The 18,358-nt window shown below is 44.7% G+C and overlaps 1 protein-coding gene across 1 annotated transcript in view; it reads left to right on the forward strand.

The window, feature by feature from the left end:
- Positions 1-7,816: 7,816 nt before the first annotated feature.
- The window catches only part of LOC144769712 (phospholipase A2 inhibitor gamma subunit A-like), a 176,241-nt gene continuing 165,699 nt past the window's right edge, over positions 7,817-18,358 (forward strand). The window contains exon 1 of the mRNA XM_078653893.1: positions 7,817-7,921. Within this exon, the coding sequence (XP_078510019.1) occupies positions 7,870-7,921 (52 nt within the window). The 5' untranslated portion in view covers positions 7,817-7,869. The remainder of the gene's footprint in view (positions 7,922-18,358) is intronic.

An 18,358-nucleotide genomic window follows, 5' to 3' on the forward strand; every position in this document is an offset into this window, starting at 1 on the left:
CCACCCAGCATTTCCCCAAGCCTCCTTATTAAAATCGCTCCTCACTTGTGTGGTTAGGCTTATTGCCCATGACAGGATATGGCCTAAAACGCAACTTGGACACATCACATTTTTGCACAGAAAACGGACAGTTTTTTTTGCAATGTGCCTAGATGTGGATTTTGGGCTCTAGTTCAACCGGCACTGAAGGAAACCTAGCAAACCTGTACATTTTTGGAAACTAGACATCCTGGGGAATCCAGTATGTGTAGCTCTCACTGGGTTCTGTTACCTCAAACTTTGGGAATAAAAATACATTTTCCTCACATTTCTGTGATGGAATGTTCTGTTATCTAAGGGGAGCTACAAACTTCCACAAACCCAGCATAACCCATAGTCTCCTGATAGAAATGGTACCTCACTTGTGTGAGTAGGCCTAGTGCCCGTGACAGGAAACATCTCAAAATATACTGTGGAGACTTCAAAATTATCGATAACAAAAATACCTTATTTTGCAAAGGAGTCACCTGTATGTTTGATCTCGGGCTCGGCGGCCCTCTAGGGAAACCTACCAATCCCAGACATTTCCAAAAACTAAACACCAAGGGGAGTCTAAGGAGGTGTCACTTGCGTAGATTCCCCCAAATTTTCCTACCCAGATTCCCCTGCAAACCCCAAATTTAGCTGAAAAAAATGTGAGAAAAATTTGATTTATTTAGCTAAATTTGAGGTTGCAGGGGATTCTGGGTCTGCAAAACTTTTAGTGGCAGATTTACAAGAAACTGTGCCAGCCTGTGATACCCTTGCTCCACCGTGGATGTGCCATTTTTACAATACAGTGCACTATGGCACAAGGATTGACAGATGTGTCAGAAATTCTGACGCATCTGTTGGCCCAAAAGTCACACATTACTAGAGTTGAGTTGCAAGCACGACGCAACTCCAGCAAAGCTTGTTGAGGCCTATACTTATTGTACTGCTCGAAGCAGGCATAATATTTTGACGCAGTAGCGTTTCAGAAGTGGCGGCGTGAAATCTTGTAGATTTCACTGTGTCACTTTTATTAGGCTTTCCTGCGTGGGACTGCCCACCCTGCATACATCATTCGTGATGAGGTATATTGTAACGCTGGACTTTACAACGTGGCGCACCATCATAGATGCATCACATTGTAAATTGGCCGCATTGCTTACGTCGCCACTGGGTCTCAAAAGTGATGCAACAGGGGCGCAAAAGTATTGCAAGAGGCTTGTAAGCTGCCCCTAAATGCGCACTACAGCTCTGGAGCTGTGGAGGATCACAACCTTCCTACTACAACATGTTACATGTTAGAAATTTCTGAAGGAAGGGTTGTGGCCTGAAGGACTTGCAGAATCTAAACTGCAGTGCTAAAAAAAAAAACATTTGTGATTTCAGTTTCAAGGCTACCTGGCAAGAAGGGGAATGTGCCTCAACATTTGTGTGTTGGGTTTATGGAGAATATGGGGGGAGCTAGTTGAGATAAACATAGGGCTATAATGCCAAAAATGCAGGTTTCAGTGTGGTCCTTAAGGTTTTTTTGGGATATGGCCAGCTGTCAAGCTATCCTTATATTAACCACCACACATGGCAGGCCATGATAGCAAAATGTGGACTAGGTAAACACACTAAAGGCCATTGGAATTAGGAATGCAATCTTTCAGTTGTCTCACCTCCATATCACCTAGATAAGTAGCACACAATCTCCCAGGTTGCCAGTTACCAGCCTGGCCTATGGTGAGAGTGCCAGGGGTTAATCAAAAGTTTAGGGACATAGTTATCATAGTGGACTCTCCAGCCTCCCATCCCAGGTCTTGTGGTAAGCAAGGGAGGACAGGCTTTAAAACTTTGGTTTGGCCTCTGGTCATCTTGGGCTGGCTGGGGGCTTCCACATAGGAAAGGCAGCAGCAGGGAAGGCCATCAAAGCTTTAGCAGAGCCTTTTGGGTCAGCCTAACAACATTCTGGATATAAGGTCTGCCTAGGGTCCACAGAGATCCAGGTCCAACAAATGTTCAGTGAGCTGCCGAACAGCTCCAGGTTCTATGTTCGAAGAAAAGATGTGGTGCAGAGGTCCATTGCATTCTTGAAATGTAATTGTCCCGAAAATATATTTTCCCTTCAATCAATGAATTAGTAATCTTATAAAGTGCATCTTCCCACCGTGAGGGTCTCAAAGCACTTTAGGTGCCGTAATCTAAATTAAAAGGTGAGGGTAGACCTTTTAGCGGGCTGCACTGGTGGGACCAGGTTGCCAGCAAAGATAAATAGAGATGTAGAAGATGGGCATTAGGTAGTTACCTGTGGGCAGCTCTCACCTTCTGTCTTGCAACTGCGTTTCTTACATATATAAGTAAATGGATGCTCCCAAATATGGACAACCCTAATGGCAGGTGCATTGGTACTGTTTCTCAGCATTTACAACCCAGACTCATACTAATGTCCATGAAAAGGTTATGTCAGCAAAGACCAACATTTTTAAAACATATGTACTTTCAAATAAAGTAAATAAATACAAAATCTCTGCACTTAATTTATATAATGAGGCCAATGGGCAACTACTATGTGTGCTTGTGTGCAAACCAAAATGAAGAATAAGCAGCCGCTATTCAGGGGCTGTTGAGAGGGACTTTAGGGGACATCCCCTTGGGACTACAGGGGGGCAGGGACTATTCAAAGTTATCCCCATTTCATCTTGATGCATGCCTCAGGTGCCATAAGTCCTTGTTCAAGAAAGAAAACTTTACACCCCAAACCCAGTTTGGCAGTAAAACCCACCCGTACTTGGTGTACATCGGACCCCTCACAGGCCTGGGCTTGGTGCCACTGCACCGACTCTGTATTGTGAAAGCTGCCCCCTGATTATGGTACCCCAACCCAGATGTGATAATTATTGTATATCTGATACACCAAGCTAAAAAATGTAACAGATGCACTAAGTCTCTCTTTTCCCATGTTAAGCTTTAAAATGGTGACTAGCATCCAAATATTCATGTGCATTTCCTGGTATTTTATGGACGTTTTCCCTTAGGGAAATATTGCCATGTTTTACTTACCAATATCTACCTGTGGAAAATATTGGGGACAGACTTTATTATGCACAATAATAACTCTGGGCCAGATGTAGGATCCTTTTTTGCGTCCGCAAACTGGAGATCCTCCCGTTTGTGACCCTAAAGTAAGGGTAATGGCATGTACAAATGCTATTTTGTGAAACACTGACTCGCAAAATAGCGTTTGCGACTCTCGCTGTTAGGAAGGGGCGTCCTTTCCTAATAGCGAGCCACCATGCCATGTGCTATTGTTTTGCAACCGCATTTGAGGCCGCAAAATACTTTTACTTTAGTTTAGTAAGAAACTTTGTTTTGAGAAAAACAGAACTGGACAATTCTACTGGAGCATAGCTGGTCTTTTCTTTGTTTGAATGACATTTGTAACAGGGAGGACCTGGCCTGGCAATTCAGGCTGGACTTTTCCCATTGTGTTCAGGGCCAAGACTGATTTGCATATGGCTGGGTTCAAACTGGAATGGCATGGGCAGCACAAAAACAATGGATTTAGGCCCAGATATATATACATATAAATATATGACATTGTTCTGCATTCTGTCCATCAATTGCAATTGTTCTTTTTGCACATGTAACAGTGGCAACCATTTTGAAAGTAGGTAGTGTAACAGAATTGCAACATGAAATCTCTAACATACACTAAAGCAGCGAATGTTCAGAGAAACATGAAACACATAATAACATGAAAACACCCTCTTTCCTTTCCAACTCACATACAATCGATATCCCTTGTCCATATCATGAATGATAAGATAGAAATTACTTTATTGGTTATACATTACAATTGTTAGACCTCATCCAGTTGCACTGCCATCAGGCACACGCTGCACAAGGTAGGTGCCTGTAGTCATATTACTGCATGTAATTATTATCACCTCTGTGCAGCACCTATTTTAGAAAACCAGACCATGTGTGAAAGCACTATCACTGCTCCTAGGCCCTGTGCACACATATTGTCTTGTGCAGCTGCAGATCTCCTCCCATCAGATGTCCTTTGTCTCTATGCACGTCACTTCACAGCTCACCGGAGCAGCTCGGCTCAGCCTGTCATGAACTGGTCAATCAGAAGAGCCTACTGGAAGGCTGGATTGTGACACATTAGAAAAGCAAGTTTCATAACTTCTTTTCTGTAATAGTTATAATAAATGTAGCATTGGCATGGTGTTGGTTTTATAATAACTATTCTTTTAAGTCTTTAAATTACACTTTTTGCTCACTCCTGTCAATAGTTATACTTTATTAAAGTATTCCCATGTTAGCCCATGGACCCAATGTCCTACAATGGAGAAAAATTGACTTGGCAGTTATTCCCAGAGCGGGGCATATAAAACATAGTTTAAAATGTCCCTACTTATTTTTACATGGATAACTACCCTGGGGGCACCTAGGGTAGACACAAGGGATGATTTAGATGCAAATAATAAGGTAGTTAAAGATTTTGAAAGTACCTTTAATTCCAAAATCAAATTTGTATATGAATTCATTTTAGAAAAAGCCTCTAAAGCAGATCTGCCTTTAAAATGACAGCAGACAACACAGCAGTGCACACTTATGTTATGGTATGTTATCTATATATATAAAAGCGAATGTATGTCTGTCTGTTTGTCCTTTATGCATTACTACACCATTGATCCGATCAGCATGAAACTTTGGGAAGTTGTGGAGTACACTCCCGCGAAGGTTTCTGGCAAAAATAAAAAATAAATTGGTAAAAGTTGTTGAGTACACTCACGCAAAGGTTTCTGGGGAAAAAATAAAAATTGTTAAATATCGGCCCCCTTGCCCCCAGGGCCCTCATAAACTTTCCAATACTGAACGTTTACAAGGACAATCGCTGCAAGTGTGTGGACTAGATTTGGAGAATCCGTGCTTCTCACATGGACAACTGTATGTGGCCAGCTCTCGCGGCGGAAAGCCTTCTGATTTGTTCGTGTACGCACCAGACGGAAAAACAAAAAATACAGTGTATCCACAATAAGTTTCAATAAAAATGACACAATGTAAATTGAATGTTATCATAACAAGTTTCCTTAAATTTCCTTTCTTCTGAGATCGCAGCAACGCTCGACGGGTAAGCTAGAATGTTATAAAAAGACTTCTATTGTGCACAAATACTCTCGAGTGCCCTGGCGTAAGTGAACTGTGGTGGAGCGGGCAAGAACGATTTAAATGAGCTGACTAAAAATATGAGTTTTTAATTGTTTTAAAAAGTCAGAAATCCTAGGTATGCTGTAACTCCACAGGGAGAGAACTCCAAGCAACTGCTGCTTTGACAGAAAGGGACTGACCCCCCCAGACATGAGCTGCGAAACCTCGGAATGACCATCTGACTTTGAGAGGCAGATCGCAGGGCTCGGCTGGGTGCATACAGGGCAAAGCACCTCCTAAGATACACAGGCCCTTGGCCGTGGAGGGCCCTGTGAGATAAGGTAAGGGCTTTGAATTGCACCCGCTGGACCACAGGAAGCCAGTGCAGATCCTGCAAATGCTGCTGAACACTAGATCTCCTGGAGGTGTCAAACAGAAGTCTAGCTGCGGCGTTCTGTATGATTTAAAGTTTTTTTTTTAAATAGCCGGGAATGCCAATAAACAAAGCATTGGCATAATCAAGGCGGGAAAGGATAAGGGCACGGGCTACCATTTTTTTAGCCTCTCTTGGGAGCAGGGAAAAAAACCTTCTTAAGGCCTTAAAGTTGCCAAAGCAGACTCCGTTGAGTTTTTTAACATGATCTGAAAACCGGAGATCTTCACCAAACCACACCCCTAAGTTCTTTTGCCGGGCCTCCCTCTGAATTAGGGCAAGGGAAATCTGGAGAACACAAAGATTCTCTGAAGGCCGGGGGAAACCGGCCATACAGGAGTACCTCCGACTTGTCCTCATTGCACTTCAATTGGGCATGTGCAAGCCAGTGGAATACGGACACAAGGCACATCTGGGAGATATTAGTGTCCAGATCAGAGCTCTTCCAGATAAATAGCAACTGGGTGTCGTCCGCATAAGCTATAATTTTTACTCCCAGCTCCTCCACTAGAAAAATCAAGGGGGTCAGATATATGTTCAAAAGCAAAGGCCTCAATGTGTAGCTCTGAGGGACCCCCGTTGAGAGTTTCCTGACCGAGGACGAAAAAGGGAGACATCCAGACCTGCTGAGTGCGTTCGTACAGGAAGGATTTTATCCAATCCTTATGTGCATTACATCTTCTGGGCATCCCAATCTACATGCCCTACCATACACTAGGGACCTACAAGTAGGCTGTCAGTACCAATTGTAATTATACCTAATTATGTTGTACTTTTGATCAGAGTACATGCCCTGGGTCTGGTAGGCAGAGGCCAGGGCACAATCAGAGTCAGAAAACCAGCACCCAGCAGACAAAATGGGTCCAATAACATGGCGGGACGCTGCAAAAAGCCATGGTTTCTTACAGGACTGCTGCTGCGCACTGCATCCTCAACGCAGGACCCGTCATGTCATTGGAAATCCAGCCTCACAATGCATCCTTGATGTGGGATTTTGCATTGCAGCTCCATGGAACAGTTGCAGCGTGGCAAATACTCATCGTAGGACTTTATATTACTCCTCAGTAAATGCTTAGAACGCTGCTGTGCAAAGAATTGTCAGCGCAGGATCATGCATCTCAGTGGTGAACCACTTCTGTGCAATGCATCCTCAGTGCTCCATTGTGGTCAATCCGAACATGTGAGTTTGTCCTAGTTCAGTGTGACCAGATATCCACAGTTGGTGATTTTTGTAATTCAGCCCTATACTTACTGAAATCTTTAAAATTACACATTTCAGGTTCTACCAATTGATTTTTTGCTCTTTTGGCGATAAATAATGTATTAAATGTTACTCTATGTTTCTAAATTGGTGTGTGATTTTTCTTGTGTTGTGTTTTCACTTTATTAATAATTGAACTGCTGCAGAAAAACTTTACAAATTTCTTCTAAGTTAAGCCTGACAGCTTTTGCGCCAAGCTACCAAAGTGTTAAGCACAGGTTAATTTGAGGTTTACTTGTTTTTCACCTTGACAAGAATTGTGGTTGCTGTTTGAATAGGGTTTCACCCCACTCAACTAGTAACTCAATTTCCTACAACTGTGATTGAAATTTTCGAATAGATGACTCCAACCCTCAGTTCGAGATTAAGTTCCATCCAAGTAAGTGCAACAAGGACAGGGACTGTGCCAAGTTTACACAGTGCAAATACCATCCTTCTCTTCAAGAGCTATCACTTGTGCCATCAGTCACTCCAGTTGCTGCCTTGATAACATGAAGTGCTAAGTTCTGCAAAATTCAAGGTGTAGTCAAGACACAGCAACTACCACTTGGCTTCAGCCATTTTTAGTACTCATCTCACCACCTTCTATGGTCAAATTACTGCTGGATAGACCGAGGGGCCTGCCTGAGCTGTTCAGAGACTACATTGGAATTTGACCAAAGGCAAGATGCCCAAAACTAATTCTCATCTCAGGAAGGGTGTGTCAGTATACATAATACATCACCCTAATAATTGAAGCTGTTAGTAGAGAGAAGTACATTACATCAGGACAGCCTGTAATTTCAATAATGTAGTGGGTGGAATGATAGTTGAGAGGCCTGAGAGTTGCGCCCAATCACTGACCAGTGGAAAATAACGAGACTGCTACATCAGCGTTTGTCTCCTCATGAGGTGCTCAGGCAGGACCTCCCCTCCATGCAACTGAATAAATACAATGGCCAGATAATCAGATGTGGAGAAGGCCTGAAGAACTGCTCAAACCCTGATCTTCTGGACTGCCCAGCTCCAACCTTCCTCCAACACCATGCAGATGTTCCTCGCCGCCGTCATCTTTCTTGCTTTTGTGATCACTGGAGGTGAGACCTCAGAAGCTTCTCTATACTTTTTAATTGCCCTTGTAGAATTCAGGATCACATAGTCCAAAACACAAACTTTAAGGCCTTCTGCCAGAAAACAACTCTGACAGGAGCACCAAGAAAAGGCACAACAGTCCATGCTTACGACATGTACCAGAGTGTTAAAAACCCGACAAATGAAGTACATGCCAACTCATCCTAGCAACACTCGACAAATGGGCAGGAGACCATTTTCCTGTGTATGTTTGATGATGAGAATGCCCTGAGAATAAATTCAATTAGTGTGAAATAATGGGGATAGAGCAGTTTCGTGCACAAGGTATTTCATCTAATAGAGTCTGTGTGGGTACAGGCAAATGAGGGGGTAAGTACAAAAACAGTACTTTAATTAACTAATTGCTTTCCAACTTTTAACACTGATGTTTTTTAAAAGGCATTTACTTCTAATAATCATGCATCTGAACTAACTGACCGTTTTCCATGTTTGCTGATTTATTTGACCTATTTACAGAAAGAAAAAATGTTCTCTGCATGTTTATAACTATAAAAATGGCACAAATGAAAATTAGGCTTATAAAAGGCTAGCTCCTAGGCCTTTCAGTGGCTGTGCAGTTTCACTGGATGGAAAACATGGGACCTTTACACCCGATTGTCAGACTGACGCCTACAATTGTCATTCAAATGTTTTTTCCCATCACTTTAGACATAATTATTAATTCACCTTTTCTAAGTCAGGTGTCATCCATGCCCAACTATATGGTACCTCCTTTGCAGTGTTAGTCTATTTGTTATCACACTGTCTGAGCTTTTGGCGCTTTACAAAAGAACTAAAAATGAACAAATAAATGAATAAATAATGCATTGTAAATGGCTACTTAATTAAACCGCTTACGGTTATTCTGGTGAAATTGTACATAACAGGACAAAAGAATACAAGTTAATTGTTTTGCACAGAACAAAACGTAAATGTTGACGAATGCATAGAAAATGGTAAAAAATGAATGCAGGTGGAATTTTCAGAAAATTCAAAAACATTGAATGGGGACTCTAATCAGCAGCTAACCAGCAGGCCCTGAGCAGAGTGAAACTCCAGGTAGTGGCAAAAAATCTTTTTCAAGCTATGCAGAGTTCCACGAGCAGCGGAGTGTGTTACCTCGGGCTGCTCGCACTGATTTTTAGCTCCGGGTGTTTGTCCCACGCTGTTAAATTGTGAACCGCATCACGTGCAATGCAAGAGATCACTGCTTCTTTCTGCAGGTGTAGTAGAAGTTCTACTCAAGGGGCAGCTTCCTCAACACAAACAGATGGTTTCTCAACGCGAGAATTGAGAAATCTTGCTGGTAAGCGGTCTTGCAATGGATTTTCCTTGCTCGCCAAAGTACTGTTGGCGAGCGAGAAAAAAACTCTGCTCTAGGTACAGCCCTCAAACAGAGCGGAGTTCAACGCCCAGGCCGACTAATCAGATTGAAAGAGGATATATATTGTAGCTTGAACCTGGATTGTCAGTCTGAAATTTGCACAGTAAATGTGGATGACAATGAAACACAAAGCAAACAGGATGAGGTAATGATCTTCACTCTAATCTGAAGGTGACTGTAGAAAGTCGGTGCTCATAGTCTGGAAGTGATTGTAGAATGTGGGTGTTCATAGTCTGAAGGTGATTGTAGAATGTGAGTGGGCCCTCTGAAAAGAACTCTAGGTGATATTTAACACACCGGATGAATAACAATTCCACGGGGCATGTTATTTATCGTGTGGGAAAGTTGGTGGGGAATAATATATGGGTTTTGGTGTTTTTACTCACCAAAACCCGCATGATACAGTAAATATTGTATACTTTTCCCCTGTTAAATTTTGGCAAGTTTGACCAGCTGAAAATGTAACAAAGGTTGGGGTATTTAACACATTCGATAATTATCAGCTGTGTTAAATAACTACCAACTTGTAATTGCAACCAATGTGTGAACAGGGTTTACGTGCTATAAAAAACCGAAACATGATGTAATTGAACTGTCAATGTACCTCTCATCATCAGTGCTAAGAGCAGTCTAATATACTAAGTAACTTCCAGGCAAATGGTATACTTTGTTAATCATGAAAATTGATACAGCCACCAAAGTGAGTTTGTAGCAGGGAGGAGCACTTTACCCAACAGCAGAGATTACTTTCAAATTCTGGACACAGCCCCTATTTCAGACCTCCAATCGTTGGTGGTGTCGATAAACTTTGAGAAGTCCTTCAAAATTATTAGCTGGACATACCTGTTTGCGCTGTTTTAGAGAAAAAGCTATAAAATGGAATCATGCGGCAAGAGAGGGACAAATTATGCAGCAGGGTTGAGTAAATTATGCAGCAAATAAAGGCAAACTATGTGGCACAATGAAGCACATGTTGTAATAAAACTTGTGAAACACTCTCTGGGCATTGGTTGCACCTCATTAGTAACAGTTTGACACCAAAATATAGTAATAAGCACCAGAAAGGTGACCAGTCCAGCTTTGCAAAGAGCCTTTCACTGCGAGTCAACATGTGTCATCCCATTTTTAGTAACTTTTGAACCAATTGAGGTAGAAACAAATCTTTTTTAATGACAATCTGCAGAATATGAGGCAGATGAAGGATTTTGTAGCAAATGCAGAAAATCTATAAGTATGGGAAAAGTGCCTCAGCCGCACAATTACATAATTCCTGTGGCAATCATACGATGATGTTATGCACGGAATACATATAATAGAAGGTGTTGGAAATTGGGCTATTAATTGTGTGGCCATTACAAGTAATAGGTCCACAATCGTCCTAACCTCATTGTAGCACTTAACTCTTACAGGGTAGCAAAGCAGAGAAGTTTAAGGCCTACTGTAGGCTTTTAAGCATCAATCACTGGCACGCAGTAATAACACTGAATAAATCATTGTTCACTCAGTACTTTTTTCTTCAGAAAAATGAGAAGTGCATTTATTACGCACACACACACTACTAAATGCTACGCAATAATTTACAAATGTGTAAAGTGGCAGATGGAACATTCAATATATTATATTGTGTAACCACTGGTGACCTCGTAGAGGGGTCGCCCAAACATACCAAGTGAGTTGTATCATACCTTTAGCAGCGATCATTGTCAATATTGCAGTGATCAACAAAGCATTTTGCATCATTATAGTAAACCTATACAATATATGAAATCATGATGGTGAACCTATAACCAATAAAAACGGAAAACAGGGAGTCCTATTTAAAATGCATGATAGCATTTAAATGATACACAAGTGCTTCTCAGCTCTCACGCAGGAGAACATTGTTGGACAGTGTGTGCGAGGACCCAATGAAGAATTAGCAAAACCAGCAAATAGAAAGAAGCATCAAGTAAAAAACAAACATTTGCAATGCAATAGGTCTCGAATTTCTGAGAGTTTGAGCAATTGGCATTGTAAATGACATTGCCTTTTTATTTATGTGTTTTGAAAACTTTCAGGCAATGCGTAAACAGGCCCATTGTACTTCTAGTCGTCGCTCACGAGAAGCAAGACTGGCAGTAATTGTGCCTCTTTTACTGCCAGCTTTGCTTCTCGTAAGCAAGGACTAAAACTAGCACAGGCTAATAGTAAGTAAGTAAGGGACTGAGTGATGATGAAGCCAACCGATAGTAAACAATGGGTGGACTGAAAGCAAATAAAATGTATGTGTACAGTCCATGGATGGAAAGATTCTGAGGCGCCTGCATCGTGATGGCAGTCAGTGGAGCCCTAGTCAAAGGAAGAAAGAACATTTGGTAGCAGGCTTTCAAATCTTCATAGAAAAAAATGGAGCAAGCATTTAGCACAGGGTGAGTAAAATCACAACACAGGAAACATTTAATTTAGACTTTATCACTCTCACTTAGCAATATATATGCCAAACCTAAATCCTCACATTCACATGCATGATTATGAATATGACTTGTTACTAGGCGAGTCAAAGCATTGCATGGCATTCCAACGCAACAGCGGTGTTACCATGCAATGCCATTACTACGTAAGTCATTACATCGACTTGCAGTACATGGTGCGCTCACTTTAGAAATATATAATTTACTATTCCAACTCCAGCCTACGAAACAGTAGGGAAAGTGTTGGAATAGTAAACTATACTATTTCTAATGTTACCACACCATCTACTGCAAGTTGATGTAATAACTTGAGTAGTAATGACATTGTGTGCTAACAACGCAGTTGTTGTAACGACCACATTGTAATGGCATAGTGGTGTAATCACCTCGATGTAAATGTTCTTTCTCATGATTATTACTAATTAAAACCTGGCACAAGAGCAGCACTACAAGCATGAAATTGATGATTCGAAAACAATCAACTGGAATGAAATATATTAGGTCAAAGAGTGCCAAATGAACACCAAGACAAATTAGGAAACAAATTATTCAATTCCTCACAAAAATCAGGAGGTAAAAAGGCCAATTCATGTTTTGTGTTGGAAAAATGCATTCCAATCACCTATACAGTTTTATCTAACTAAAGACCGTAAATTCAAATGCTATTTTTTAAACAATGTATATGTTTACATCAGTTTACAGTGGGTATACACCAAAATTAATTGCTGTGTGAGGAATTTTCAACTTCTTTTGGGGTGTGAAATAGCAATGCCAATCTCAGTGTGGTGAGGCCATTCTTTATTGGAAAAAAAAACTAATAATAAAAAGAGATGTAAATGGGTGGAAGTGACGAAAGCAGCTTGTAGCGGCAGGGATGGCACAGCGGGAACATTACTCAATTAACCAGATCCAGTGAGGTGACCGCCACCCGCAAGGCCAGCACTCTCTGGAAGTGTGCTTGTGATAATAGAGTCATCAAAAAAACCACAATGAATGAGGAAACTGAGAATTCAGAGTTCTAAGGAGGTTAGAGCCCTAAATGAATGAATCAATCAATCAAACATATTTGTAGAGCGTGCTACTCACCCGCTAGGGTCACAAGGCGCTGGGAGGGGGGGCAGCCGCTACTACTCGAACAGCCAGGTCTTGAGTTGTTTCCTGAAGGAGAGATGGTCCTGGGTCAGCCGTAGGTGGGTGGGGAGGGAGTTCCATGTCTTGGCCGCCAGGTAGGAGAAGGATCTTCCTCTGGTGGTGGCTCTGCGAATTTGTGGGACGGTGGCGAGGGCGAGGCTGGTGGAACGGAGCTGGCAGCTGTGTGTGTAGAATGTGAGGCGGTTGTTGAGGTATTTGGGGCCCATTTCATAGAGAGCCTTGTGTGTGTGGGTGAGGAGTCTGAACGTGATCCTCTTGCTGACGGGGAGCCAATGCAGGTCTCTCAGATGGGCGGAGATGTGGCCGTGACGGGGGATGTCCAGGATGAGTCGTGCAGAAGCGTTCTGTATGCGCTGGAGTCTTTTCTGTAGTTTGGCTGTGGTTCCAGCGCAGAGGGTGCTCCCGTAGTCCAGTCGGCTGGTGATGAGGGCCAGGGTGACCATCGTTCTGGTTACGGTGGGGATCCACCGGAATATCTTTCAGAGCATGCGCAGGGTGTTGAAACAAGATGACAAGACGGCGTTTACTTGTTTGGTCATCGTGAGGGAGGAGTCCAGGATGAAGCCCAGGTTGCATGCATGGTCCGTGGGCTTGGGGGCAGTGCCCACTGCAGGGGGCCACCAGGAGTCGTCCCAGGCAGAGGGGGATGGTCCCAGGATGAGGACTTCCGTCTTGTCTGAGTTCAGTTTCAGACGGTTGAGCTTCATCCATTCCGCAACGTCTTTCATTCCTTCCTGGAGGCTGGCTCTGGCGGGGTTGTTGGTGAGGGAGAGGATCAGCTGGGTGTCGTCAGCGTAGGAAATGATGTTTAGGTTGTGTTGCCATGCGAGGGGGCTCATGTAGACGTTGAAGAGGGTGGGGCTGAGTGAGGATCCTTGAGGAACGCCGCGGATGACTTCGGTGGCCGCGGATCGGAAGGGGGGGAGGCGGACTCTCTGGGTTCTTCCAGAGAGGAACGAGATGTGTGTAAATGTAGGTGTACTTATATAGCGCAAACCTGTCACCCAAAGGGCATCCTGGCGCTTGCTTAGGGAACCCGTCCTGGTATTCCCCTGTGAGAAACCCCGGCAGGGTGTCCACAAGGTGAAAGCCAGGCATCCCGCCGCGAGGGGCCGTAGTGGAGATTAAGCAAGCTATTGCCCAGAGTTGCAGAGTGTGACCCCGTGATTCGAGTAGGCACCGGAGCGAGAATTGTCGAGTCGGTGGAATTTTGAGCCCGAGACCCGCCGAGGTGGGGAATCGAACCCTGGTCCACGGTTGATCTCAGCTTCCGGGTCTGCCGCCTCTAACCACTGAGCCACGCTTCTCCACCAGATGGTCCACTCCAGGGCCTTACCTTGGATTCCGGTGTTGCTGAGGCACTGTATTAGTGTGCGGTGGCACACGGTGTCGAAAGCTGCTGAGAGGTCCAGGAGGATGAGGGCAGCTTTTTCCCCATTGTCGAGCAGGGACCTGATGCCGTCGGTAGCTGCGATGAGGGCGGTCTCGGTGCTGTGGTTTGCTCGGAACCCGGACTGCGAGGGGTCGAGGGATCCATTTGTGTCGAGGAAGGCGGAGAGTTGTTTGTTGACGGTCTTCTCGATGACTTTGGCAGGAAAAGGAAAGAGCGAGATGGGCGGAAGTTCTTGAAGTCCGTGGGTTCCGCGGTGGGTTTCTTCTGGAGGGCGCTGAGCTCGGCATGTTTCCAGCTCTCCGGGAAGTTGGCAGATGTGAAGGAGCTGTTAATGATGTCCCGGAGTTGGGGTGCGATGATGGAGTCGGCTTTGTTGAAGATGTCGTGTGGGCAGGGGTCGGTTGGGGAGCCCGAGAGGATGGTGTTCATCATGCGGGTGGTGTCTTTGGTGCTGACCGGGGTCCAGGTGCAGAGGGTGGTGGTGGGGGGCGCTGGTTCCAGGCCCGGACTGGCCATAGCGGGCACCGGGCAATCCCCAGGTGCACCGCAAGGGTGGGGGCCGGTTTTGAGCCCCTGGGGTCCGATTTTGTTACAGGGCCGTTTTTGCAGCATAGCTGTAAAATCGGCTGTGCAACAAAATCCACCAAAAACCGGCCCTAGCAAAGCGCTCAGCGGCACCACCACCCCCCCACGAGTGGTGAGGGGGCCGGCCGAACACTTTGCCAGGGCCGGTTTTCGTTCCTAGTCCGGCACTGGCTGGTTCGGTGGTTGGGTGCGTGGTCTGTGCGCCGAAGCTGTTGTGTATGTGGGCGATCTTGCGGTAGAAGATCAAGGCGAGTGAGTCGCAGAGGTCTTGCGAGGGTTTGATGTCATTGTTTCATGGTGCTGGGGTTGGAGAGCTCTTTAACGATGCTGAAGAGTTCATTGCTGTTGTGGGTGTTGTTGTCTAGTCGTTCTCTGAATGTTGTCCTTTTGGTGATTCGGATCAGCTGGTGGTGTTTGCGGATGACGTTCTTGAGGGCTGTCATGTTTTCTGTTGACTGTTCGTGGCGCCAGGCTTTCTTGAGGGTACGACAGGATTGCTTGGAGTTTTTGAGGTCGTTGGTGAACCATGAGGCTTTCTTGCTGCCGGGTCTGCTGGGAGGATTCTTCAGCGGTGCAAGGTCATTGGTGCAGTTGGTGAGCACTGTGTGAGGTTCTGGGCTGCTTCGTTGGGGTCCGTCGTGTTGGTGGGAGGGTTCTGGCTAAGGGAGGTGGTGAGCTGGTCTGCCTTTATCTTGCTCCAGTTTCTTCGCGGAGCCTGTTGCGGCTGGTGGTGGGTCGTGGTTCTCCTGAAGTTGAAATGGACGCAGCTGTGATCTGTCCATTGTAGTCCGGTGGAGTGGCTGAAGGAGATGTGCTTGCAGGAGGAGAAGTCGGGGTCAAGCGTGTGGCCGGCATAGTGGGTGGGGGTGTTCACCAGTTGCTTGAGTCCGAGGTTGTCGAGGTTGTCCAGCAGGGTGGTGGTGTTGTTGTCGTTGTTGTTTTCCAGGTAGAAGTTGAGGTCCCCTAGGAGGATGTAGTCTGAGGAGGTGAGGGCATGTGGTAAAGTGGGAGGAGCTGGGAGGCAGGAGCGGGGCGGCGAATGGGAAGGGAGTACCGAAGTAAAAGGGGAAGGGCCGCAGGGGAGCAGCGGCAGGGAGCGGGGGGGGAGAACAGAGCGGTAAACGGTGGCGAGGGGGCAAGTCACGAATACAGAAAATACAGCGACAAATACAGGCACAGAGAAACCAAAAACACAAGGGGGCAAATCACGAATACAGTAAATGCAGCAAAAAATACAGGCACAGAGAAACCAAAAACAAAGCCCAGAATACTCAGCAACAGGGCAGTGGCGAACTCGCGGCAGTAGGGGGAAGCCTGGGAACACTCACGGGGAGTCGCGCAGTGCGAGGAGCGACCGGCCCTGAATCAGGGTCAATGAATCAGATCCAGGTGACTGAGGAGGGCGAAGATGAGTCAGCCCTGATATAACCTGCTCCCACATATTAAATCAGTGCTGGGGGATGGGGGAAGAGGCATGAAATGTAACAAGGCTGAGTTCCACTTGGTTTTCAAAACATTCTATGAATAGAACTTCAAACAGGTTAACTAACATCATGCTAAGAAATGTTACATTGGTTGAAAAGAAAAAAACTGCTAGAGGCTTTCATGAGTATTGCACCGGAGCTGCCTCACGGTTTGCTGCAGTAACTACCTCATACAAAACTCCTTCGCATAAAGAGAGACTTCAATACTGACCTGCAAGACTAGTCGTGTTCCCCTCCTTTCCATGCATGCAGCCACCAAATGTAGAACTGCAATGGCCACCAAAGATGGACAGCTTCCATTCTAGGAGCGATGATAATTTACTCCTAAAACCCTCGTTTCAAGAAGAAAAAAACCTCTGAGAGAGCATTCTCCGGAGTAGCACCAAGAATATGGAACTCGCTTCCTCCCTTCATCAGAAAAACCTCCTCTACTCCTTTGTTCAAAAAAGAAGCAAAATCATTCCTTATGTGCAAATTCCTCCCGTAAACTATCACATGGACCATTCCAGGTCTACATCCTTAAACTTGCCTCTTCTATCTCTCTAAGGACACCTTCGCTGCTCATGACCCATTGCTCAGAAATACTCTCATGTCTGCGACCCTCTGAACTTTGTAAAATTTTCTGATTTTATGTATGCTATATTTTGCTAATTGTTTCTATTTGTACTGTGCCCTCATTGTAAAGCGCTCTGATACCCTACCCTGGGTCTGGTCCTCGCTATAGAAAACTCTAAAAATGAAATAAATAAAATAAAATCATCAAAATAAAAGTAATTTTTGACATACACGACCTAACAAATGAAGATTACCCCAAGACCTCTATAGCTCTAGGAAAAACAGGTCAGGGAGAGTCTCTGTGTTTGTGTTTTAAAAGCAGTTAGCTGTGGCAATCCTTGGCGTGTGAGCTAAATCACCGGTCTTTGCCGCCAGCTCCTCAGCTTTAAGGTGAGGGCATTGTAAACCAGCAGCAGATCCTTCTGTCTCCATCCACCTGGCTCAGCTGGGAGGCAAGTGCAAGCTGGAGCCCTGTGACTGATTAAAAAGCAGTGAGAGGGATATCAGATAGAGTGGGGTGGAGGAGCAGGGGAAAAGACATGAGAATGAAAGCAAAACAGGCATGGCGTTCGGGAAAATGGTGCCACTGTTAGAAAGAGCTCATACCTGCAGTTCTCGGCAGAGAAGAGAGCCACTCCACATTTGGGGCATCTGCGAGGAGCAGGCACAGACAGAAGTGCCCCCTACTCTGAGGAAGGCTGCAGCACAACCCTCCTTCTTGTCCGCCTGGCTCCACAGCTCTCCTGTGAGGCAGGTGAGGCTGGAGCCTGCTGACTGATGGGGAGGGAGAGTTGAGAAAGTAGGATGGAGAAGCAGGTAAAATACACAACAATGTAAGCAAAATCAGTGCAGCACTTGTGAAACAGGAGCATCACTGATAACTTATGCTCACAAATATTAAAAAATACACAACAACAAAAGCAAAACCAGCACAGCGCTCTGAAACGGGTGCAGAGCTGATAAAGTATGCTCACAAATATTTTAAATTACACAACAATGAAAGAAAAACCATTGTAGCGCTTGTGGAACGGGTGCAGCGCTGATAATGTATGCTCACTATTATTTTAAAACAAGCAGGGTGCAGGGCGGTAGGGAAGTGCACGGAACGGAACAGGCACCTTCCAAATGCCTCTGATGATGAGCAGGAAATAAATGCTGTAAGTTTTAGCTAGGAAGTGAAAAGTGTGCCTGTAACAACAGTTAGGAGAAACTCATTTAAGAAAATAGTGCTCACAGACCTTAACTGAAACATACTGAGTGACTACACAAGTAAAAATGCCAGTCGTCATGGGAGGTTACAAAAGCAATAAAGATGGTACTAAGGCGGGACTACTAAGCCTATTCCTGAATCAAAAGCAACCATTTAGAATGGACAGCTACAGGAGCCAATTGAAAATATC

This window comes from Lissotriton helveticus, chromosome 7, assembly GCF_964261635.1.
Source record: "Lissotriton helveticus chromosome 7, aLisHel1.1, whole genome shotgun sequence".
NCBI classification, from domain to species: domain Eukaryota; kingdom Metazoa; phylum Chordata; class Amphibia; order Caudata; family Salamandridae; genus Lissotriton; species Lissotriton helveticus.